Source organism: Cydia splendana, chromosome 3 (genome assembly GCF_910591565.1).
Source record: "Cydia splendana chromosome 3, ilCydSple1.2, whole genome shotgun sequence".
NCBI classification, from domain to species: Eukaryota; Metazoa; Arthropoda; class Insecta; order Lepidoptera; family Tortricidae; genus Cydia; species Cydia splendana.
The window spans coordinates 8231371-8258137 of NC_085962.1; the positions used below are offsets into that span (position 1 = coordinate 8231371).

The 26767-nt window shown below is 37.4% G+C and overlaps 3 protein-coding genes across 3 annotated transcripts; 2 read left to right on the forward strand and 1 right to left on the reverse strand.

The window, feature by feature from the left end:
* Positions 1 to 992: 992 nt before the first annotated feature.
* LOC134806475 (uncharacterized) lies at positions 993 to 9017 on the forward strand. Its single transcript, XM_063779745.1, has 5 exons — positions 993 to 1258; positions 4570 to 4693; positions 6639 to 6791; positions 6881 to 8077; positions 8576 to 9017. Exons 1-5 carry the CDS (start codon positions 1187 to 1189, stop codon positions 8917 to 8919), a joined length of 1890 nt encoding a protein of 629 aa, XP_063635815.1. The 5' UTR covers positions 993 to 1186; the 3' UTR covers positions 8920 to 9017.
* Positions 9018 to 13282: 4265 nt separating this feature from the next.
* LOC134806476 (mucin-2-like) lies at positions 13283 to 25233 on the forward strand. Its single transcript, XM_063779746.1, has 2 exons — positions 13283 to 13434; positions 18872 to 25233. Exons 1-2 carry the CDS (start codon positions 13375 to 13377, stop codon positions 25019 to 25021), a joined length of 6210 nt encoding a protein of 2069 aa, XP_063635816.1. The 5' UTR covers positions 13283 to 13374; the 3' UTR covers positions 25022 to 25233.
* An 86-nt stretch (positions 25234 to 25319) lies between these two features.
* LOC134806665 (uncharacterized) lies at positions 25320 to 26307 on the reverse strand (the record flags this gene model as incomplete). Its single annotated transcript, XM_063779993.1, has 1 exon — positions 25320 to 26307. A coding segment is annotated over one exon (852 nt), but the record flags the coding sequence as incomplete, so codon positions are not given.
* Positions 26308 to 26767: the final 460 nt, after the last annotated feature.

A 26767-nucleotide genomic window follows, 5' to 3' on the forward strand; every position in this document is an offset into this window, starting at 1 on the left:
TTTGATAAAATTAATTGGATTTGTTCCTAGAAATCGTATAGACAAAGCCAGTTCTAGCAATGTTGCTGTAGTAAAATATTTTTATGGTAATTACTGGCAATCTTGCTCTAGGAACGGAGCACACATGTACAATTATGAAGGGTCACGTCATTCCAAGGAAGTCAATAGGCCTTGGGTCGAATACTAAAGTACATTTGTATAGTCTGTCAAGTCATTTCCGTCAGTAAAAAAAGGCGGAAAATTTAAAAAAATGGCGCTGAAAGTTATCGTCTCATAGAAAATTTGAATTTCGCACCTTTTTCTACTGACAAAGTTGTTTGACAGGCATAAAATAAAATAATGGCCCATCTAATTTAGAATTTGCAATCTGCGTTAAGCTTTTCGCTTTTATTCTCATTAGCATTCACTGGCTTTTTCCAATATTTACCTTTTTATGGGTCAGATGGCAGTTCCTTGGGTAAAAACTATGAGTCTGCGGAAAGAGAAGAGTCGTGGAATATAAGGGAACCAATACATTCTATGACTCTTCTCTTTCCGCACAGATTCTACCTGCGCTAATTATTGCGATTAGGTTACCAAAACGGGACCGGAGCTCCTCTCTGGATGCAACTGTGAAAGAGCTAAGATAAGGAAATCTATGAGTTAATTAGGTCGTTATAATATGGACTAATGAGAACATTTTTATGTAATTCTCATGAATTGATTTAGGAGACGTCTTTCAATATATCCAACCGCACCATAGAAGAGGTTTCTATGGCATAACTAGGTATTGTCAGGGGGCCCCGAAGGACAGACAGTAACTTCAGTATATTTGATTACCCATAATAAATAGAATATCATAGTAGAAAAATGTTAGTTTACTTCACTTTCTTTACTTTCCAAAAGGGCCCCAAATTCTTATGTGCCCCAGCATAGTAATTTAAGACGGCCCTGACTAAGTAGCCCATAACAAAAACAAATGAACACGCAAATCGAAGTAACATCGAGTTCCAGTTTCAAGATAAGATAACTAAGAAACTACGTAAGTACATGTTCGGCTTTCCGATAACAGGGCTAGTGTCCTGTCAATACGTCAAAATGCTGTCTGCAATATAGGTACATTAATTAAATTCCTTAATACATAATAGTGATTGTGATACCATTATGACGTCAAAGAGTGTTATGAAGATGCAAGAGGAATAGCTAGATGGAAATTGAAGCAAGATCTCAGGACTCAGTTTGGCGCTGGTCACTTCTGTTTTCCGTTGTGCTGTTAAACGTATGTATTTTGCAAACTTTACTACTCTGTGGCCTACTGCAATTTAACTATTTCATATTGAGAGGCATATACTTAAAATAGAAATTTCGAATTTAGTTTTTCGCGGTTAGGCTTCAGATTAACAAAGACTGGGTCCCGTGCGCAATTAGGGTAATTGCGCTCGTTTCCTTCCGTCTCTACATTTCGTCCACTTGACAGATCTGAATAATAAACCTACCTTACAGCACAAATTTGGACTTATTGCAATCACTAATGTCTAAACAATAGATCTAGATATGTACATAAAACTGATATTTCGCAAGTAGCGAATTAAAAGTAAGTACTTATAGGTACTTAAATTAAAATATATTATTTGTTACTCTGTCAAGTGACTATCTAGGGACGGAAACTAGCGCAATGACATCTAGATCACTGGGGAGACACCGAGATACCTAGTTAATACAATAACAAAGGAGCTATTTCTTTATCTGACACATATTTGCAAATAACAGTTTTGCGTATTATTATACCTAGGTACCTACATTTTATAAGGCTTTGTTCTCAAGAGACCGTTCGGAAGGAAATGATTAATCAGTTGTTGCGATACGTAGTTTTGATAATAGGTATTGCGCAAAAACTTGCGTAGGTATAAAGGTACCTACATACAGTCATAATGCAAAATGTTTGAAATAAAGCTATCGTTTTATCACAATGACCGTGACGCCACTCTATCTAACATCATGTCTTGATAAACTACTATAGTTCATGTACTATCGCCCACAGTATTAACTGACAGTTCGTAAACCTTATTACATAAGGCATAAGGTCCACCGTTAGACAGTTAAGTGTTGCTGTTTGTACTTCATGTGTACGGAGATGACCCTAAACTCGTAGTATTTTAGTCATATTTCATCACATCCCTTTTGCCTTCGTGAGATGACATAATTATCTACTTATACCTATCTTAGTCAATGTTTATCATATCACAAGTCGGAATGCAAAGCTACAAACATTGACATAATATATATCTACAAAGTATTGTATTGACATAGTTAGACATTGTATTTTCTTGCAAGTTAAAGAGTCCCCAGCAAGCTCGGTCTTCCATACAAACATGTTACGTTCTCATTTTAAAACGACTAGCTAGACTGGTCTGAAACTTTGTACTTACAATAATAGGATAAGGTATATCTAGTCCTGTAATTAGTTTATGTAACTTCAGATACCTACCAGAGTTAAACAAATATTTCTATTCAGTTTGTTTTATAACCTAGACCTATATAAACTAATTACAGGACTCGGCGTCCGGGTCTGTGCTCCACATAGGTGCCCCTGCGGCACTGACGTCGACGCCTTCGGACACCACGGGCTCTCCTGCCAAAGGAGCGCCGGCCGCTTCTCTAGACACGCCGCGCTTAACGATATTCTCCGCCGGTCTCTTACCAGCGTCAACGTACCGGCTCTTCTCGAGCCTCCTGGTATTGTAAGAGACGATGGTAAGAGCCCGGACGGAATGTCACTAATTCCGTGGAAGATGGGTCGGGTGCTGGTGTGGGACGCGACCTGTGTGGACACCCTAGCCCCGTCTCATCTCCACGGTACTACTGCAACAGCCGGCGCGGCAGCAGAGGCGGCCGAAAAATTAAAAAAGTCCAAATATAGGGGTCTCGGCCCCGAATACGATTTCGTACCTTTTGGTGTCGAGACCCTTGGCCCGTGGGGTCCGAACGCGTCTACCCTTTTAAAGGATCTTTCAAAAAGGATAGCTGACGCCACTGGTGACCGTAGATCTGGCAGCTTCCTCGCACAAAGAATAAGTATTGCGATACAGCGAGGAAATGCTGCCAGTATCTACGGCACCATTCCGCAGGGGGATATTTTGTAATTATTTATTTATTTTTAGATTTAGTTTTTAAGTTTTGTAGGTTAGTTATTTAATTATGATTTTTTTTCCTAGTTATGTATATTAAGTTTGTATGCACTAATAAAGAAATTATATGTATAAGTAATACACTATAAGAAAGTCCACTGCGAGTAAAACATTATAATTAATCTAAATAAATAAAAATCCCTTTAAATTACAGGACTAGATATACCTCACGTCATTGTACTAACCTATGTGCAAAGTTTCATTAAGATTCAACACGTAGTTTTAAAATGATAACGAAACTCCGTTTGTATGGGAAGATTGGGAAGGTGAAATTCGGCCGAGCTTGCCGTGGACTTTTAAGTACTTAAATGCGCTTTAGAAATAACTTGACTGTCTTCCTGTTAGTCGAGATATATAATTGTTTTGGAGGATAATGTCATGTAATAAAATATGTCTGCATCTGATACGATTTTGAGATTATGTAAAAATACCGCTACACGTAATAGGCTAATACTTATCTATTAGGTTTGCAAACGTGACAATCGATTCCAAAGCTTCTTTCTTCACTTTAGATTGCTTCTGATAACAGCTCGCCGCATTGATTGATCGGTAATTATCGTTCAACAACGTTTCCACTGAACAATCAGTGTGATATAGTTGATATCCTATCTTCAGAGAGCAGAGACAAGATTGACACTCTCCATATAAGTCATACAACGCCGTAAAATTGAACTTAAAAGACGGCCGGCCGTGACAGGCACAATATCACATGAAAGCGTAATAAAGGCGTTTTAGGTATGGAAAGGCTATCCTGCTGCAGGAATTGCAGGATAGCCTTTGAAAAATAGCCTTTTTGCTTGAAACTACAGTCTAATGATGCCTTATAAGGATGTAATACCATATGTCATGCACAATGTCAGAACTCGCGAACTATGTAGGTACCGTAAAATCGGTAACTTTAAGTCCTTACAACTATTAATTATGGTCCAAACTCCAAATTCAAGTTCCAGTAAAATATCGTCGGGTGACAAGCAAAAGCCACTAAGTACTATCAAAAAATTAAAGTAACAATGCACTTTATTACACTTGTAACACGGTTTATTGTCCAATAATTTCAATGGTGTTAGTTAGTGATTTTTGCTTGTCACCCGACGATATGTACCTATAAGTATTTTTCAAATTAAGCTGAGTATAGGTACATATACAATATAGAAAGAGCGTTAGTGTATCTAAGCTCCAAAATCAATGTAACGAGTACAAATCATAAAGGCTCGTTAAGAATCAACGTTAAAAACTGGACCATAGTTGTACTTAAGGACTATAGTTACCTGATTTTACGGTACCTATTGACCAAAATATCTCGTGAGAAATGGGTGCCTTTTATCCCTTGGCTAACAATCCACTACAGTATATCGCCATAGGTATATAGGAGTACGTAACTTAGTACATATATTGTGTCCAGGTGTGCTTGCCGAACTTGGTGCTGTCGTACGGAGTGGTGCTGCTGCACGCGGTGCAGTTGGGCGTGCCGACGTGGCTCGGGCTCTCTACCCCTATTACACATATCCTCACATACGGCTTAACGCGTAAGTTGTTATATACACGGTGTAACATGAGGAAACCGAATAATTTTAACAGCGTAATCCTGATCATATTTAGAGACAAAAATGTCCTATAAACTTTTTTGAAATTCGCCTAGTTTCAGAGTTAATACCAATTAAAAAAAAAAACAAGTTTTTATTGTTACGTAGTGCAAAGCGCCTTTTTGATGGCGATGTTGCTACAATGGGACGTAGTCTAAATTTTAATATCCTTATTGATAGATGTCGAAAAGTGATACACTTTGTAAAAACTAAGTTTTACAAAAAAAAAAAGTAAAAATACATTTTAAGTGACAAGTTTACCAATAACATTTACTTTTTATGTACAAATACGTTCAAAAAATTTAAAAAAATAACCAAGCTTAAAATTGTTTTTTTTTTATGCGAAATTGACCTAAACTCATATTACATTTTTTCCTTCTTTTGACCTCGGAAATGCGTGGTTAAAATATTTCGCATTCCTCGTGAGCACCTTGTATAGCCTGCTAAAACAATTTTGTTAGTAACAGTAGAATAGAAAAACTATACTTATCCCCTCTGCCTATAGTGCCTATTGCCTATGCTCCGCTAACAAGCGAGAGCGAGTCGCCAAACTTAGAATAGAATATCTTTATTGCTCTCATGTTGGTTTACAACATGTTACCCTAGGAGAGTATATTGCAATTACATGTACGTATAAAACACATAAATCTTTCAATTAAACCTTAAACATATCTTTCTACGTATATTAAAAATAAGTAAGATCTTATAGGTATAGTACCATTTAGATTTATTTTCCACGGGGAGGTCGTATAGCCGTCCCTTATTCACGACTTTCAGGCTTTGATTGGGTAATGTACAGTCACCTGCAATAATATGTTACACAACGAAGGCCGCAAAAATATCTGACACTATCTATTTGTAGAGCCACAAAAGCGTGTCACATATTTTTGCGGCCTTCGAAGAGTAACAATATTATCGCAGGTGACTGTAAATAGTTGTTTACTGTCGGGTCTTTAACCACTAGATACACGGTATTCAGGCCCCTGTTTCACTACGGTGTGAATTGTCACAGTGACAATTCGCCGTACATTGCTGCTCCAACTAGATATAGATAGGTACCGTCGTTTCTTATCGACCTAGAAATGGACAGGAAATTGTCAGTCGGCGAATCTCTCGAATCTCTAATTTATTTCCCGAATCGCGCCGAGTGTCAGGTATCAATTGTTATTGCTTTTTTTTAGCTTGTGCAAAAGAGGACTAGCTGATCATTACTTATGATCTGTCTGTCTGTCTATACTGTCTTTTTATGTAACATACGAGCACAAAATGCTGTGTCTTACAGCTACATGTTATTACTATTTTAATATTAATGTAGGCGGTAGTTTGAACATGTCATGCTCGCTTAAAAGTCTTTGCTTACGGTGGCGTCCTTGATCGGGTCGCCACTTTCCCGAATGAAGGTTGAGGGAGGCGATGGCTGAGATACACGTCATACTCGTGAACGGGTACTGTTTGTGGAGACTGGTCTGTTTAAGCTAACACGAGCTATTATAATTAGTAACTTTATTTTTATTAATTAATTACAGTGAGACGCCTCATTCTGACCTCGTATGTTTCTTTTCTTTCAATGAATGTGTTATAATTATACAGGATTTTGACTCTTATATACATCAGATTTTTTTTGTGTTTTTGTCTGTATTTTTTTTATATTAGTATTATAGGTTTTTTATGTAATTCGACATTAAGAGACCATATACATCTCTAAGTAATTGTAATACATTAGTTTGAATTGTTAGTTTTATTTTATAAAAATGTGGATGTATTGTTATTTTATTATTTTTGCTTGTATGTAAATTCAATGATGACGTGTAAAAGTGCCCTTGTGGCCTATTTGCTGAATAAATGTTGATGTTTGATGTTGATGATGTTTGATGTTTATAATTTCCAGAATGCTGGTGCCGCGAAGCAGCAGATTCGTGGGGCGGGCCGCTGGGGTACCGCGCGATGGCAACGGCGGGACTTCTGCTGAACGTGGCCGGACTGGTGGCCTGCGGATTCGTACCGATGTATGTCGTGCCCTTCGTTTACGGTGTCGCAGGAGGTAAAGAGCAAATATGAGGGATTTATACATGAAATTGTCTTAGACAGGAGAATCAAAGATTAATTTTATGGAATTGATTTTTGTTTCAGGCCTCGGCTCATCACTAATATCGGCACAAATAGATGCCGTTGTATTTGACACCTACGACTCGCATCTTGGAATCGTTCGTGGATTGTGTCTCGCAGGGCAGGCAATCGGGCAGTCGCTCTTTCCTCACATTATAACCGCCTTGATCGATAACTATGGATACTCGTACGCACACATACTTCTCGGCGGAATAATGCTCCAAACTTTGCCAGCTGTTATGCTACTCAAAGTAAATCCTACTGCTACAAGACCTGTCTCATTCTCTAGGTACAGTGATCTCTCAAAAACGTATGCAATCTACAGCAATGAAATCGAAAATGAATGTTACTCAAACGAAATGCAATTACACGACATGGGCAAAAAGTGCTGGAAAAGTCCGTCTGACGACAACTTGCATCGGGGGGAGGTGATGAGGATTGATGCCGGCGAGTCGTACACTACGACCACCATAACACCGCCTAATAGTCCAGAAGACACGAGAAGGAATGTCTTTGGGATCAACATTCTGCCCGACATTCTAGAAGAAACTGAAGAGAGCGAAGAAGACGAAGATGATCATAGTAATATTAAAGAAACTGATATAAATAAGAATAATAAGAGATATACTGCAGCCATAACGAGACTGAGTACAATAAGCGATAATTTAGACGATTATATAACGAGACAAGGCAGAAGAGATTCTGAAAGTGACCGGGAATACGAGAAAAGTAGAGAATATTCGGAAATAGAAGTGACGTACGACAATGTTTCACCTATTACAGATATACAAAGGGAAAAAATAATGAAATCATTCAGTTTCCGTTGTGAATCTGCGTACGCTAGAATACGAAGAAGGCTTTGGATGCCCTCGTACAGAATGTACAGAGTACGCAGGAAACTGCAATTCACGTTGTACAGTATCCATGACACTTTCATAAAACCTTTGACGAGGTCACTATGCTCTTGGAGATTTTATCCTGCCCTACTTCTTAGCTTTTCTCATTTAAGTTTGTTAGCGATATCACTAGTGCTTCTGCCAATGGTCGCCTCCCATGTTCGTCCGAAGATCACTATGACAGAGTCAAATTTTTTGATGTCTCTCCATGGGTTTACTTGGCTTTGTTTCCTATTGAGTACGCCATGGCTCACCGAAACGCCTAAAAGGAATTTCAAATATGTCGCAGTGCTCGGGCTTATTATATCTACTCTTGCATGTTTTGGTACGTATATTAGGTACTTCTCTTTATTGAGGGGCCCACAGATTACCTACCATTTCGCCGGACGATATCGTCAGGTGACAAGCAAAACTCACTAATTACTAAAACCTGGTCCTTTGAGCCAGGTACGATGCAGGGTGAGTTATTTTAAGCTTAGTGTAGGTTAAGTTTTATTTGAATTATTTTTAAGGTTTTTTATTTTTATGTCTAATTTAAGGATTAAATGTTTTAGGTTATTTTAAACAAAAATCAACCTTATTTAGGTATTAGTATGGTTCACTATGGCTATTAACTTGTGGTAGTAATTAGTGAGTTTTGCTTTTCACCTGACGATATCAACCTGTCCGTTAATCGCAAAAGGTGACAGTTCCGAACCACTGACAGGCTGATATCGTCCGGCGAATTGGTAATCTGGGGGCTCCTTTACTTTAGACATTTAGATAATTATTTCGAATTTTTAAGTAGGTAATTTTTTACTAGTTTCCTGTTTGTCTTTCACAGTTTTGGCGGCTTCAGTCAGCCATGACATGTTTTCGATCGGCTGCGTGGTGGCCGGTCTGGGTTTTGGCGCCATAAGCTCATGTTGGGAGGGCGCCGTACAAGACTTCGTTGGAGTCCGAAAATGGCCAAAACTACGAAGCACCTTGGAAACAGTATCCGCCGTGTTATTAGTTACATTCTTTGTGTCTGTATGTTTGTGCACGGACATGGAAAACGATTTAAATCTATACATATTCATTTTAGGTATCATACTTTCTGTGGTGACATTCGTTTGGACAATCATAGCCGCTGTGTCAATTTATAATACTACAATTAAAATGTGCTTATTCAACAGGTTTAGATAGCCGAATATTGAATGAGAAGTTCCTCTTTGCAATTAATTCTTCATATATGTACATATATGATTTAATAAATTACATGCCTACTTAATTCCCGTGCCTACAAGTGTTATAAATATAAACAATTACCTATACGGACGCGTTGAGTGTGATATTTTTAGCAATAAATGTATATTATACTTAGTCATTCCTTTATTAAATTATTTTCATTAAACAAGAGTTTTTTGTTCGTATTCATGAAAATTTTAATTTTATTTAGTTACAGTAGTTTCATAATTTCGGCTGATTTTTATTTTGGTGTGGATTTTTTTCGTTAGTTTTGGATTAAATTTGGCTCGTTCGAAAAGCTCCTCATTCTGGGGGGAATAACGAAATCACAACAGTAACTTGTCCTGTCTCGTAGAGGCGAAACACGTATCGAGTTGTACTCTTGGTGGCGGTTTGTTTTATTTACTTGCGTAATTAATTTTGCGATGGAAGGGGGGAAAATCAATTGCATGTAAAAATACGCAAGTAAGTATCACTGGTTAGCACTGATTGACTAACACGTCATTATTTCGCAGATTAGCAAAGTAATGTTTTTGTTTTAATTAATATGGATTTACGCAAAGTAATGCTTGATTCTATTTATTATTTCACTCTTTTGCTATTTGTTATTGATAGACCTAAAATCTTCTGCAAACAAAAGGTACTTTCTTCAAAACTATAGGTACACTGAGAGAAAAATCACCACCAGGAATTAATAAACAGTTCTGTACTGGGGGAAAAAATGAAGTTTTAGTAGTAATCATGGAAGTTTCACTATTTCTGTAAAATTTATTTATTTCTACAAACAGCTCAGTAATACTAAATCTAATTTCAGCAAACAGACTTTAGTAAATGGAGCATTAAACAAAGTTCAGTATTTGTTACAATCCATTTTTATTACTACTAAAATTCTCCGATTTTTACTAGTAAAGTTTGTGATTTTTGGAAAAAAGCATCTGTGATTTCAAGTTATGATTTTAGTAAATGTCTCACTTACATAGTTTTGTAATATCTAAAAAACGAGTTCGCGGGAATAACATTACCCCATTTAAAATAACAATTCAGTTGTTACTATAGCGACATTACAAAGTTTACTGGTATTTAGTAGATAGACTTGTTGTGTTTATGTTCATTGTTGTACCAATCACTAAACGAGTTTTGTAATACCAACACAGCGAAACGAATGTTAGTGATTTTAGTAAAATTTACTACTTGCTACGTTCATTTGGTTAGAGTTAGTATTGTGTCGGATGTCGGGCGGGCGTGTCTCGTGTCTTCTTTGTTTAAAACATACTTAAGTTAAATAATAAATTTAGGATATATTGTGGGCCATGGACATATTAACCCGCGACCTACTGTGTAGTTGGGGTCTACAGGAATATATTGTTCTGCAACTTCGAGCTAGCTGTTGTTATTCTAGTGATAATGACATCAAAGGTAAATCTAAACTGTTTGCAATTCCAACCTCCCTAGCACAGGTGCGCCGCGAGAGCATGTTGCGCGCGTAATAACTACTAGTCTCTTTCTGACTGTATGAATAAGAAAGGAATGGGTAGAATATCTCGACAGGCTTTTATAGTGCCTCTTTAGTACAGAGATATACTACCAAATGCTTTTTTATTCATACAGACAGAAATAGAGACGGGTAGCTACCACGCGCGCGACATGCTCTCGCGGCGCCCGTTTGCTAGGGGCGGAGGAATTGCAAACAGTTTAGTTTTTGCCTGTGACGTCATTATCTCTAGAATAACAACAGCTAGCTTGGAATCGCAGTACAGTTTAGTAAAACCTATGACGTCATCGTCTCCGATATTGCTAAAGCACGCTTAGAATTACAAAACGGTTAGTTTTCACCCATGACGTCATCACCTCCGATATTGCTAAAGCACCTCTCGGAATAACAAAACCAAATTTCTGAAATTACTCTAGCATACTTCAAATTACAAATATAGAAGTTGTATTTCCTACTAAATGGAAATTGCAAAAGTCAATTTGTTCCTATTAGTTGACTCTCCTTGTCCCCGGATTAAGTTTTATTTTGGTAATTCTAAATGTGTTTTTGTTAGTTTTTTCTCTCAGTGTAGTTTGTTTTTTTAGCATTAGAAAAAAGGTAAAGAATCCTGAATTGTCTTTTTATTGAAAGAAACGTTTGTAAAATAAGTCACGGCAAATATGTAACAATTATGAATCATATACGATTATTTACATTCTTTTGCTTTCATAAGTTACTGATTTTTATAAAGCGTTTTTCAATTAAAAGACGTCAAGATCGCGTAGTCTTTTTCTAACGCTAAAAAAACTATAGTTGAATATTAATAGCGCGCCCTATATCAATATAATACCGTTCAAAAGTATGATTAGAGTAATAGAAGCTACGGTAAACACTGGATATGTGTATAAACTCAACCTGTAAACTCGTACATATAAATTAGCGCACGTCAAACGCGCACGTCAGGAAAATGCTAACAAAAACAAAATCCAAATCTACATACAGTTTTATCTGTTTGTTAAGACATACAATATTTCCCAGAGGAAATGAGGATAAACCTACGTAATTAGTAAACGAGATAAGATGTTATGCATAGATACTAAAAATAATGTCACCTTTGTTTGGTTTGCACTAATTCCACAGAATAAATAATAGTACTAAGTAAGTACTAATTCTTAGGGTTCCATATAAAAATAAAAACCGGGCAAGTGCGAGTCGGACTCGCGCACCAAGGGTTCCGTACCATAATGCAAAAAAAAAAACGGAAAAAAATGCAAAAAAAAACGGTCACCCATCCAAGTACTGACCACGCCCGACGTTGCTTAACTTTGGTCAAAAATCACGTTTGTTGTATGGGAGCCCCATTTAAATCTTTATTTTATTCTGTTTTTAGTATTTATTGTTATAGCGGCAACAGAAATACATCATCTGTGAAAATTTCAACTGTCTAGCTATCACGGTTCGTGAGATACAGCCTGGTGGCAGACAGACGGACGGACGGACGGACGGACGGACGGACGGACGGACAGCGAAGTCTTAGTAATAGGGTCCCGTTTTACCCTTTGGGTACGGAACCCTGAAAATAAACCGGCCAAGTGCGAGTCGGACTCGCCGTACCATTACGCAGAAAACGGCAAAAAAAAACACATTTGTCGTATGGGACCCCACTTAAATATTTATTTTATTTTGTTTTCAGTGTTTGTTGTTATAGCGGCAACAGAAATACATCATCTGCGAAAATTTCAACTGTCTAGCCTAGCTATCACGGTTCTTGCTGAGTTACAGCCTGGTGACAGACAGACATACGGACGGACAGTCTTATAACTCCGCTGTCCGGAGTTAAGACTAAGGTAATAGGGTCCCGTTTTTACCCTTTGGGTACGGAACCCTAAAAAACGATTGGGATATTTTTTACCTATTTTAAACATAAGAAAACTTTGGAAGAGATCTGTTTTTATGTCTGTACCTAGTTCCCCGATTTCTCGCTAAGGGCTGGATAATGTAATCTATTTATTTGATTCCAAATTTTGTGAGCTTAATCACGCTTAATTTTCCATTTCCCGGCGTCTGGTTGAATTGTAATTAGGCACAAGTACTTCTTAATTTAGATGGAAATGCAATAATATGTGTATAAGCACGGCAACTCCTCGACGAAAAAACGCAACCACATCGAGTTGGGTTTGGGTCTTCAGGAGGAATTGATTGAATTATCCAGAGAGGAAAATAGGAACTACGTTTGTATGGAGGCGGTTTCAGTGCAGTCCCCTTTCGTCTTAACCTCGTAAGACCCACCATACAAAGTTTTCGAAATTTTAATTTGAACCTTATTCAATAAGTAAATTAGAATGAATTTCGTTTGTTTTAAAAAGCAATGAAACAAAAGAAATGCTACTTTATATGGTTCATGAAAGGTTCAAATTAGATTGCACGAACATGTACATTGTAATGTAAGGTACCTACATTTACGGCGCGATTCGGGAAATGAATTAGAGATCCGCTAGATATGAAATAGTTAAGATATGTGACGTTCCACGGCAAAAGGTACCATTGCCCCGGCTGAATATTGGAGCGGCGTTAATAATAGCGTAAGCGCCAGCCGCCATAAGGTACCTTTTGCCGTGGAACGTCACATATCTTTACTATTTCATATCTAGTGAATCTCTAATTCATTTTCCGAATCGCGCCGTTAGTCTCAGGAGGTTAATGAATCAACAATCTAGTAAGATGTAGCGCGCGGCAGTGGAAAACAATTTCACCGCAGGAAACGCGGTGTCACATTTTATTTGTTCAACGTCTCCGTAATCTAAAGGCAAATGATTCGGGCTAAGTAAATATTACGCCTTTCAAATTGTCAAGAGGAGCTCAACGCGCCCATTCGAATAGAAACGACCAAAACGAAAAGTTCTAAACGACGAATGCCCGGCATAACCTGATATTAATACAGGATGAGTGTGCCGATGGCTTCTACGAAAAATTACATGAACGAATTGTTTGGGACACTGCTGGTATGTATTTTTTTTTGTATTTATTTAAATCGTAAACGCATAACTATTACAAGTTTCAACGTTGCGTTGATAATAGCTGTTTCATGCGTATCACATCATGCAATTCGAGAAATCGTCTTTAATACCTAGTTTTCTATAAATATAAAGGTTACTTTTGGGGTTGCTTTTACCAATTCATTTCCGAAATGCTATAGTGATAATTTGATAAAATTACCTGCTGCAGAATTTGCCAATACCATTACGAATCAAGTATACATTTTATAAAAACTAACAAGGTAAGCTAGCAAGGTAGCTCGCCTTTGGACTCGAATAGTCAGTGTGTCATCGTAAGTGTGCTTATGTGTGTAATGAATGACGTATACAGGGTGGAAAACAATTAATGTGCCCTGGGCCTTTTTAAAAATTGAGCCTTTAAGTAAATTGAGCTAACTTAAGGATGTAAGGTTCTTTCCCTCCAGGGCTCATATATTTTCCACACTATATTTCGCCAGCCGATCGTAAAGTTCCTGTGTAATGTTTTGACGATATCGATAATTACATTAAACCAATATATAGGTAGGATAGGTTCGGTTGGTTCAGACGCCTGAAGCCTGAAGGCAGGGTGACCACTCTTTACTATAACCAAAATTCCCTGACTTTTCCCGGTTTTCCAGGCGTTTTTTCAAGATTTTCCCTGACCATAATCTTAAATGTAATAAATATAAAATATATAATTGGAATACATTTTTGAGTTTTTGCAGAATCTGAATAGCTCAGTTGGTAAGAGCGAAAGCATAGTTAGACGGAAGTCGTGGGTGTGAACCTACGTCAGGTGACGTTTTTGTACTGTTTCATTGTAATTTGCTATCACAGTTCATACAATTACCCTGTAATTCATTTAATTTGTGAGCATTTTTGTTAAAAGCTGTACAGGAAAAACCAATTGAAACAGTACCTCTGACTACTGAATTTATTGGATATTAAATGTATCATATAATATAATCCAGCGAGAAATACTAAAGGGAACACTTTATACGGGCCTTAATCGTATTAGTAAGTACTAGACTTTTCAACGTTTTGCGTATTATGGTACAAAAGCGACGAATTGAGAAACCTAATTTTTTGAAGTCGGTTAAAAATCTTGGGTATAACTGAAACAAAACTACTAGTGTCCGACCGAAACATGTTTTTTTGTCGAAACCGAAAATTTAGTAAACTTGTTAAAATCGTGGAAAAAATGTCATAAAACCGCTTTTATACACAAATTAAGGGGCTTTCAACACCCAATGTCCTTGAAATTGATGTTACTTAATACTTAAGCAGTTTATTAAGAAAAACTATTTGTTTTAATAAAGCAAAATAAAAAAGAAGTTAAAATTCATTATATTTAAAAGACCGTGGTCATACTCGATACATGATTGAACGAAATAGCCCAATAAAAAATAATAGGGAGTACTTATTACTGCAATGTTCTGCCGCCAGAGAGCAGCACTAGTGCACATACTAAACCATAAGAGTAACTTATACATACAAGGCCTTAAACAATTTTTTGATATAAAATAATAACAAAATCTATTACAACTTGGTAATCTGTTTTTCCAATAACGCAGCTTCTTTGGCAGCTCCTTCGAGAATTTTTCGCCTTTTTGTTTCTAGTTCTCTGACCATTTCCGCAGCTTTTCTTTTTTCTGCTCTGATTTTCGCCTCTGGACTTAAATTTTCCATCTTATTGTGTAGCTCCTCCGTGTACAATAAGGATTGAGCATTACGAGCCGCGTGGATCATTTTATTTTTTTCAATATTTATTTTGTCTATACCGCCGTGGTAGGATATAGCGTTACCTATTATTAACCTATTTAGAGGCAGACGTACGACCCCAATTTCATAGAAAACCGCAAATCGATGTACAGGTTAGCCGTTTGGCACACGCATACTATAGTTCGTTTTTTTTAGCATTAGAAATAAGGTAAACAATCATGATGTGTCTTTTAATTGAAAAACACATTTTAAAAATAAGTTACGGCAAATATGTAACAATTATGAATCTAATACGATAATTTATATTCCTCTGCTTTCATAAGTATTAAATTTTGATTTTTATAAAGCGTTTTTCAATTAAAAGACTTGTCAAAATCGCTTACCTTCTTGCAAGTTCTTTCTAATTCTGAAAAAAACGTACTATAGAGATCAAAATTAAATTTTTGACCCGCAGTTCCTAAAAAAAATTTCATAGGAGAAGCCCAAACTTGGTATGTTTTGAAAACTATTTTTGTTTTAATTTAAAAAAAAATTGGCCAAGTGCGAGTCGGACTCGCACACGAAGGGACGGAACCCTTTACTCGTATCTATAAAAACGGTCACCCATCCAAGTACTGACCCCGCCCGACGTTGGTAAATCTTTACTTTATGGACCGTCGATTTTTGGGGTGGGGAGGGGGGGAGGGGGTTGGGGGGGAGAGGGCTACCCCCCAGTCCAACCCCTATGGCGCGGAACCCCATGGTTATGGAGATATCCATGGTTAAAGTTTGTATGGAATTATGTACTATGAAATAAGGGATTACAGCAAAATTTTGGGAGACGGGGTGCGGCGTGAGGGGGGGCGCTGAGGGGCGGTGAAGCTGTTAGATCTGGGTTAGCTCCGGCGCTGCGGAAGAGCAGCCCTTCCGCCCTCGCGTGACAAAGCACGCTCACTACACTGGGCTCCGCAGCTTCGCCTTACTGGCTGCCCTCCCTCCGCGCCTCCGTTTTTGGAATTGCTCTCTAGGGGTAGGACAGACAAGACCACGTGGATAGTGGGGTGCTCTGATTCGGTTTTAAGTGACCTTGACATTTTGGGTACCTTGAGATTCTGGTGACCAAAGATTTTGGTGACCTTGAGATTTTGGTGACCATAAGATTTCGTGACCTGAGATGTTGTGTGACCTTGAGGATGGTGGTGTGGTATAAAAGATAATATAAATTAACACAAAACGGCACCTATCAACATCTGCTATCACATTTCTCCTTTATTTCATAGTAATTTCATACAAACTTTAACCATGGATATCTCCATAACCATGGGGTTCCGCGCCATGGGGGTTGGACTGGGGCGTAGCCCTTTGCACCCTCTACCCCCCATACCCAACACACCCTCCAAATCGACGGTCCATAAAGTAAAGATTAGCCAGCTTTTTCATATGATACCAAGCCCCGACGCAAATGTGCGTCCACCATCATACAAGTTTGTTCCTAGGCCACGCCCCCTGGTAATAAATGCGTTAAACTAATTATAGTAGATATATGTGACGTCCCACGGTCAAAGGTACCTTATGGCGGGTATGGAGTTATGCATACCCCAGTAATCTACAATAAATAACCTATCGATAACACAAAAGATCAACCTTCTAGGTTGCGTAGTTACAGAGATATGATTTTTTGAAAATAATGTTGTGAAATGAGCAACTTTACGATAGAGAAGTTTTAAGTTTAGCCGCCTAAAAAACTATGTTCCTGAAGTAAGTTACATAGTTGACTACAAATAATAATGCCTGATATATCTGAGATTAAAAAAATATTGCGACTTGTTCTGTAATGCAAATAGAAACTTTTGATATCGACTGATTTATGTGTATACTAACCAATCTCTTGAAAATAAAGTTTTATTTCATTTTCACGATTGATTGCAATGAGCTCTCAAGATTTAAATTTTATCTATTAGAAAACGACACTGACAGACAGTTTAAGCAAAAAACAATACCGATTTAGAGGTGAAAATGTATTTTCTGACTTTTTCATATAAAATCACAAAATTGAATATTTTTACTTTTAATGTGACACACAATCAATTTTTCTGAGCACATATGAAAGAAATTCTGTCATTCAAATGAAATAAATCCTAAAACCCCAACTAAATACTATATTTAACCCCTTATGCCACTTTAAACTTACATAACAATAACAGTATTTGCTCCATACATTTACGAAAAGGTACCTTATGGAAATAAATCTAATAATACATCACTACAAAATATCAATCATATTATAGTTTATCTTTTATGAATAGAAAATATTAATTTACATTAAACTGCCCCCAATTTAATTAGTTCTTCGTCATAATAATCTTAAAAAAGACCAATAATTTGTACGTAATGAAAAGGTACCTTGTGGTCAAGTTACATGATGAGGCATGATGATGATGGAACAGTTAGGATAAACTAATAATATTTTGGGGTTAAGATGGTATAAATCGTCTATTTCTTATCAATAATATATTTCGGTTGCTATTGAAGATAAGCGGCATTGAGGTTCAATGACCTCAGATATTCCATAAGGTAATGCGTCGGGTATTGGCATTTTTCAGCAAACCAATGGCTGATTTACTGCATGCGACCAAACCAAATGAAGATTATTCTAGTCAAGAAAGACTTGACGAGAGTAACTTTGGTATAATAGCAGTCTACTTGGATTTGTGATGTCGGTCTATGTACGGTTATAATATTTGCGAGGCGCCCCAACCAGAACTGAAATTATCAAATTAGTTTTGCAGAATGCTAATACAGTTCTCTACCAAACTTCTTTTCCCGTATTGACTAGTTTTTTTGGGAATTTTCAATCTTTTTTCCATAAGGTACCTTTTCTACTAAACTCTGAGACGACATTACTAGGCTTATAACTAACTTATAACAAAAATAAAAACAGGTAAACAAACGTTAGGCATTAAGGTTTCAGATCACACAATAAAAAAAAAATGAGCACTTTTTCACCTCTTTACAAAACATTTAATATCTCCGAAACTAGAAACCCTCATAAGGTACCTTTTCCCGTGGAACGTCACATATAATGTTTGCAGATGGTAAAATTAATATTTTATTTTTATTTTATTATGTACATACAGAGACAATTTTTATTCCCTGACCTCCATTAAATTTCCCTGACAATTCCCTGACTTTTCCATGACCAGCGAAATTCCCTGACTTTTCCCGGTTTTCCAGAAAGTGGCCACCCTGTGAAGGGCAATAGACAATATGTATAGGAATAAAATGAAGGCTTATGGCAATGAGTACGTAGTCCATCTGGGTACCTAATAAATATAAATATATAAATAAATAAATATTATAGGGACATTCTTACACAAATTGACTAAGCCCCACGGTAAGCTCAAGAAGGCTTGTGTTGTGGGTACTCAGACAACGCTATATATAATATATAAATACTTAAATACATAGAAAACAACCATGACTCAGGAACAAATATCTGTATCATCATACAAATAAATGCCCTTACCAGGATTCGAACCCGGGACCATCGGCTTCATAGGCAGGGTCACTACCCACTAGGCCAGACCGGTCGTCACCTAATACCCTTTAAATCTCGAATAACATGTTGTGATGTTTTTCTAGAGGCAAATCTCATAATTACATTTCGATATGGGTCTTTAAAGTAGAACACTGTAAATATTGAATTTGTTTTAATGCGCAGGTACTGTCCGCATTGTTATCAACGGCGTCAGCAATAGACTGTCATGGGAAATCTTTCCATTGCGTGAACTCCACCCACTTCATGATATGTGTGGACCTAGGGGGCGGAGTCTCCCAGGCAATAGACAACTTCTACATAGCCTGCCCTCCTCCGACGGTTTGTCAGGGAACAAACCACTTTGAATGCGAGTTTCCAGCACCAACAACACCTAGCACTATAAGCAACGTCATTAATGAAACCACACTTCCGTGGGAGGAGATAATAACTTCTTCTTCTTTGGATAACACAAAGAAAGAGTTTTCTGAAAATTACATAAATACAGAGAGGGCTACAACTGTAGAATACAGTGTTACTACTGATACAACCGTGGATGTTACTACAAGAACAGCGTCGAACTTTTACATCAATAATGGATTAAATGTGACAGAAATTACACCAACTATAGTTGCAGATATTACAACATCTCCTATAGAAACTATATCACAGACTATAAGCGAAGACCGAAGTATAACAGAAACTATATTAACAACTGAAGGTGTTACAACGAATGTCATAGAAATTGTAACAGAAACTACAGCCGAAACTAACAATCCAACAAAAACTGATCTAGTGATCGCTGGTGAAGAAAACAACAAAAAGGCTATAAATATTAATACACAAACTACAACCGAAAATATTGACATTACAGAAACTGTAACAACAGAATCAAGTCCAATAACTACAGAACAAATATTACAAACAACGACTGACAACCCTCTCGAGGTAGATACGTCTTACCTATACACACAATTACCACAGGTCCTTACTATGATTCAGAACGAAAATGTAACAAACAATACTTTGTTAAAAAAATCTTCCGCAGAAAAAAATAAATCTACTAACGATAAAGGAAAAAATAATTCCCCACAAATTGGTGGTAATAATGTAAAACAAAAAAAATATACGGTGGATGCACAAAATGCTAAAGATACAACGAATTTAGATAAAGCATCTGTTCTTGATACAGTAGGAAACGCCCCGAGATCTGAGCAACCAAAAACGATATACGAAGAAATCTTTACAACAGACTCTACTCAAAACACTGAGATAGTAAATCTCGACATAGTAACTACAGAGGTTATACCAAGTAGTAACATTGAACTAGGCACTACTCAAGCACCATCATTGACACTAAGTTCTGCAGACACACCAACTGTAGACGAAGCATATACTACTGAAACAGTTCAAAAAGTTCCCACTTCTGAGCATCCTACAACAATATACGAAGAAAACCTTAGAAAAGACTCGACTCAAAACATTGAAACAGTAAATCTAGACATTGTAACAACAGAGGCTGTGAATATACCTCTTCCACATAGTGACGTTCAACTAGTCACGACTCAAACACCATCATTGACACAAAGTTCTGCAGACACAACGACTGTAGATGGAGCATATACCATTGAAACAGTCGAAAACGGTCCAATTTCTAAGGATCCAACTACAATATACGAAGAAAACTTTACAAAGGATACTACTCAAAATATTGAAACAGTAAATCCCGACATTGTAACTACAGATCCTATAAATATACCTTTTTCAAATAGTGATGGTCAACAAGTCACGACTTACGCACCATCATTGATCACGCAAAGTTTTGCAGACACAACGACCCTAGAGGGAGCATTTACTATTGAAACAGTCGAGAATGCACCCAGTTCTGATCAACCAACAACAGTAAATGAAGAAAAAATTATAAAAGACTCCACTCAAAACATTGAAACAGTAAATCTGGACATTGTAATTACAGAGGCTGCGAATATACCTTTATCAAATAGTGATGATCAAACAGTCATGACTCAAGCACCATCACTGTCGCAAAATTTTGCAGACACAACGACTCTAGACGGAGCATTTACTATTGAAATAGTAGAGAACGCGCCTAGTTCTGAGCAACCAACAACAATATACGAAGAAAACTTTACAAGGGATACTACTCAAAATATAGCTACAGTAAATCTCGACGTTGTAACTACAGAACCTATAAATATACCTTTTTCGAATAGTGATGGTCAACAAGTCACGACTTACGCACCATCATTGACGGAAAGTTCTACAGACACAACGATTTTAGATGGAGCATATACTATTGAAACAGTCGAAAACGCGCCTAGTTCTAAGGATCCAACTACAATATACGAAGAAAATTTTACAAAGGATACTACTCAAAATATTGAAACAGTAAATCTCGACATTGTAACTACAGATCCTATAAATATACCTTTTTCGAATAGTGATGGTCAACAAGTCACGACTTACGCACCATCATTGACGCAAAGTTCTACAGACACAACGACTCTAGACGGAGCATTTACTATTGAAACAGTCGAGTATGCACCCAGTTCTGAGCAAGCAGCAACAGTTAATGAAGAAAAATTGATAATAGACTCCACTCAAAACATTGAAACAGCAAATGCCGATATTGTAACTACAGAGGCTGCGAATATAACTTTTTCAAATGGTGATGATCAACTAGTCATGACTCAAGCACCATCATTGACACAAAATTCTGCAGACACAATTCTTGATACAGTATTTACCATTGAAACCGCCGAGAATAATTTAACTACCGAACAACCAACTACGATAAATGAACAAAGTTTGACAATCCATACTACTCAAAATATCGCGACAGAGAATATTATTCCTAACAGCAAAGCACTAAATGGAGACATCATGACTACAGAAACTATTTATCAGTCTTCTACAATGATAAACGATCAATCAGTTATGACTGAAAAATCACATGTGACAAAGACAACCGTGGAATTGGTTACCAGTACTGAGCAAACACCTATGTTACATGAGGAAAATCGGACAGCGGTAACTTCTGAAAACGTTGCTAGCCAAAAAGTACCAATTGCAATTGGTCACACTCAGTCTGTAACATCAAAACCACAAGATCCAGAATACGTAAAGCAAGATGTAACAATGACAGCTGAAATCTTTGAGAATGGTGCCAATAAGGAACAACCAATTACGACAAATGAAAAAAGCTCAACAACGGGTACTATACAAAATGTTGCAACAGAATATAATCTTATTCCAACTAGACATTCAGTAAATTTTGATATAACAACGGAGGTCGTGTATACACCTACCACAATAAATAATGACCTTATAATTCAAGTTGCATCAGAAGATTATATCTCGACTAAAACTCAAGTACTGACAGATACAACAGTAGACGGTACGAAGGTTGATGGGGTATTCACTACAGGAGTAGTAGGTAATGGTGACAGTACAAATAAAATAAAATTAATAAATAAAGAAAGTGTGGCAACAGATACTACTCGAAGTATTGACTTAATCAACCTTCCAACTGAAACCGTGAATTTAACTACAATAATTAGTAATGCTCAATCTGCTTTTGAAAATAATATGAAAACTGAAGGTCCATTACTGCCATCTGAAAACATAGTATCTACACAGGAAGTAAATAAGGAAGCCGATTTTATAACAGCAAAACCAATCAATATTGAGCAGATAATAGCGAAATTACCTGAGGAGAAACTTATTCCTAAGGATGAATTAGAAATGGCTATAGTACAAACGACAAACAACAATTACGCAAATGCAGAACATGATATTGATGGCTCTCAGCAAAAAAGCAAAACCGAATTTTTAGGTCCCAAAAGTGAATCAAACGATATTCCCAATCAAACTTATAACAGCCAAAAAGGCGAAAGTGAAACAATACGAGTGCCTAATCATGTGCAATATAGTAAATTACAACCAAGCACCGTAGAAGGTCAAGATCAGACAGTAAATATAAATTGGAATCCTTTCGACAATTATTTGATCGACAAATCTAATCAAAATTCACAACTTACAGGCAAGTCTGATGTCACAAACCTAAACATCGAACGAAACGATGCAAACGTGGTTAGTTCTGATACAGAGTTTATGCCTCAGCAACATATTATATCGGCATTACCTGCAACTAATCCCATTCCCGCTGAAATTAATACTGGTAAACAAAGCTATAACGCTACTACTGTAACCCAGAGATCAAACGGTTTTCTGATTACAAATAGACTTCCAGAAAATATAATTAATGTGAACAGCGAACCTGAAGTCGCCAGTTTACCTACACCAGAGCCCGTAACCCGGGTTAAAGAACATTCTACTTATTTGAAAACCAACACATTAGCAAGTGGTGGATCAGTTACCTTGTCTTCGTCAAAGACTGCACCAAAAAATGCAAAAGTTGCTGATACTACAATACTGGATATTACCATACCTAAGTTATTTGGCCCTATATCAGACTCTACAGTTGACGAAATTGGCAGCAAAGTTAAGGAGATTGGGAGCAACGCTAAAGTTTCCTCGAATAAGAAAGAAGTTGACAACTCCAAAAACAATAAAGAGGCAACTGTTGTTGATACTAAAATACTGGATAATACGCACAATATTGAAAACATACATAACTTATTTAGCCCCGGGTCAGAATCTACAGTTGACCAAACTGGCAGCAATGTCAGGGAGATTGGAAGCAACGCTAACGTTTCTTCGTATAATAAAGAAATTGATTATCCCAAAAACAGTGAAGGTTCAATAACTGTTTACCTTTCGAAAACTAAACTACATAACGATAAAACTGAATTACAAACCAATACGCATGACCTGTCGGAAACGATTAATATGCGAATAACAACTGAAGGGGATCACGATAGAATCGACGAGTCCAGTAAGCCAGTCATGTTCAATATATTGCCGTTACCTATGAATAATGTAAAGCTTCGTCCATCAGTTACCAATATACCACTTTTGACGGATGTGACGTCTATGACGCAAAACGGAAATATTGTCCTTACAACTGAACCATATCAATCAGCAACTATCTATCCTACTCTAGTTAACACTCCAATACAAGCTAGTGTCAATGGCGTCCATAATACAAATACTCCAACAATCAAGAACCTACCTACATTAGAAATTACCGACAAAGTCATTAGTTCAAAAAATCCTATATTCGGTGGTTCGACTACTGTAGGCAATTTGCATATTACGAAGGATTCTACATTTCCGGATGCTAAATCGCGAACTGGGGTCATCAATAGAGGCGATGTTTCTCCACCGCATCCACTTCGAGTTGGGCAGGTATCCATCGGACAAACAAATACACCTGATAATAATGTAGATACTATATCAGCTAAGGAACAAAATGTAAATGAAACCTATTCCCCTCAGACCTCAAATGCTAATGAGAATGAACCACAAAAAAACAATTCACCTATAAATCTTTCTTTATCTATTGCTATACAAAAGCCTTATGTAAATACTGTTCAAACACTTTCTCAATCGGTGACCCCAAATCCAATTTCACCAGTCACAAAGCAAGTTGCAAATGAAGTGGCAATACCCTTTACCTGCGTCAATGGCAGAAGGGGTAGATATTCGGACAAGGACGATTGTAGAAAATTTTACATTTGTGTTGGTATCAATCAACCCGTTGTTGGTAACTGTCCCGAAAACACCGTGTTTAGTGACATTAGAAAACTATGTACTAAAAACTTGTCTCATTGTATACGACATAATGAGTTCAAATGCCCATCAGTGGGCAGATTCAGCGACTTTATGAAAGACAATGTTTATTACATTTGCGTCGATCATAAGGACCACTTGTATAGATTCAAATTTCAATGTCAAAGTGGCTACATTTTTAACAAAACAACAGTGAAATGTATAGAGTCAAAGGAGATAGAGTCCAATGAATCAGTTTCGATCTCTTCAAGTGATAACAGTAGTCAAACGGGTAGCACGAGTGCTGCTAGTCGCAGTATAAATAACAACAGTGTCAGCACTAGTAGAATCAGCAATAACAGCAGTAGCGATGATAGTAGTAAGACCGATGACGTTTCAATGACTAAAAATACCAACGAGGAAGAAACGCGCGAAAAATCAGAAGGAAACGAAGATGACGAGGAAGATGAAGTGTTTAAATGTAAAAAGGAAGGTAAATTCCCGATTCGTAATGAATGCAGGCGATTCTACTTATGCAAGAAACGGAAATCAGAGTACCGGCGGAAGATAAAGAAATGCGGTTCGGGCCGCGTGTTCGACAAGGATAAGAAACGGTGCGTGGACGCAGACAGCTACGAGTGCTAACACCCTAGAGTCCCTATATCTTGGTACAATACTATTGATCTGTTACGTGATATTAGATAGAGAGACTTTGAGTCCTATAGGTACAAAAGTTATGTTTATACCTAATTTATTCTATTGTTACAATTTTGTTTCTACTAATATTATAAAACTGTTATTTTTACACTGACGTTATTGTAAGATTTATTACATTATTAATAAAACAAATTAACAAAGATCTAGATTTTTTATTACAATAATTATAACACATTATAAGATTTATATGTGACTAATGACATTCTAAACAAGGAGTAATTATGCAACTTTGTCTCAGAAACTAGGTACATACATTATAATAAATTTCATTTCTATGAATAACATAATCTCCCAATGGCAGTGGCAGGGCCTGGACAAGAGTCCAGTAATAAAATAATACACAGTTGTATACCTATACCTATTTAAAATGGCATTTTGATATCATTATTGAGTTCTGTTACAAAATTATTGAACCGCGGTCTTCGGTAAGCAGCTCGCGAGCTTTCAACGAACTGATCCTCATTGTACCTTTCCAAAGTGATGCAGAACTGATTTGAGAAGACGGTGCAGCGCACAGCGCGCTCGCCCGGCACCGGCCGCGAGGGGCAGAAATACGCCGCCTTCGCTGGGCTCTGGCCTTGGGTCACTGTAAACTTGTAGTTCTTACAGTCAATAGGCCTCGGGCGATGCCCTGCTGGCTTATTCTCGTATTCAACATCATGGCGAGTATCGATTCTCCTGTTGCTTTCAACGTAAAAATCGCTCGCTTGAGTAGTGTTTGCCATAGGACACTTGTATTTGTCAGGCGCAGAGCACGCTCGCGTGTAACCGTTGAAGATTGTGGTCCCCGAACACTTGAATTTGATGCCTTGGAAACGAGTTTTGTTAGGGATGCATAGTATGTAGCCTTTACATCCCGGAACGTTGGGGTCGGCGATCCTTTCGTGTCTGTGGCAGCGTATCGTTTTACCGAAAGACGGTTCGATGTAGTTGTTAGCGTGTTCACATACATCGCTGGAGTCTTCGTTGCATATTGTGTCCGGGGGGCACAAAAACGAGGGCCCAAACAGATTAGGCCCCTCGCAAAGTCTTAGTTTCGCCTGCCCTTCACACGTAAAGCCGTATGGGCCGCAGCCGACGTTCCTATTATTTAAAAACGGGTAATCTACTCTTCTAGAATCAGTCGTTGCGCTGAAAATCTGAAAATAAACACAACCTTGATCTAGATGTCGAACACAATAACATGTAAAGTTAAGGACGAATGCGATGTCAATGGGTTACCTGGTTTCACTAGTGTGGATTCCCCACTTTTAAGTGGATTTAGATAACGATAGTACTTAATGGAAGTTGAGTGCTCATTATGGTTACTTCTAGATATAAACCTGTTTATACAAGGTGTTTTTGTTGTATCTGAGAGGTGAATATGTAGGTCATACTGAACAATTTTTAACAAAAACATCTGTATAATGCTACTTAAAATAATTAGGCATGAAAATAAAAACTCGACTTACCACAACCAGCGCAAATATAACGCACACTTGAGAATCAAACATTTTATAAGATGATAAAAACACCGTCGGTTAAAGTGTATGCCGCTTTAGCGTTCAGAGCACAACTAACGGTCGCAAAGTCACCAGCTTTCTTGAAAACTCTTCAGTGGAGGGCAATTAGCACTGTTAGCGCACACACAAGGGAAATGGGTCCGTGTCAGTGGCGCGGTCACCGCGCATTGTT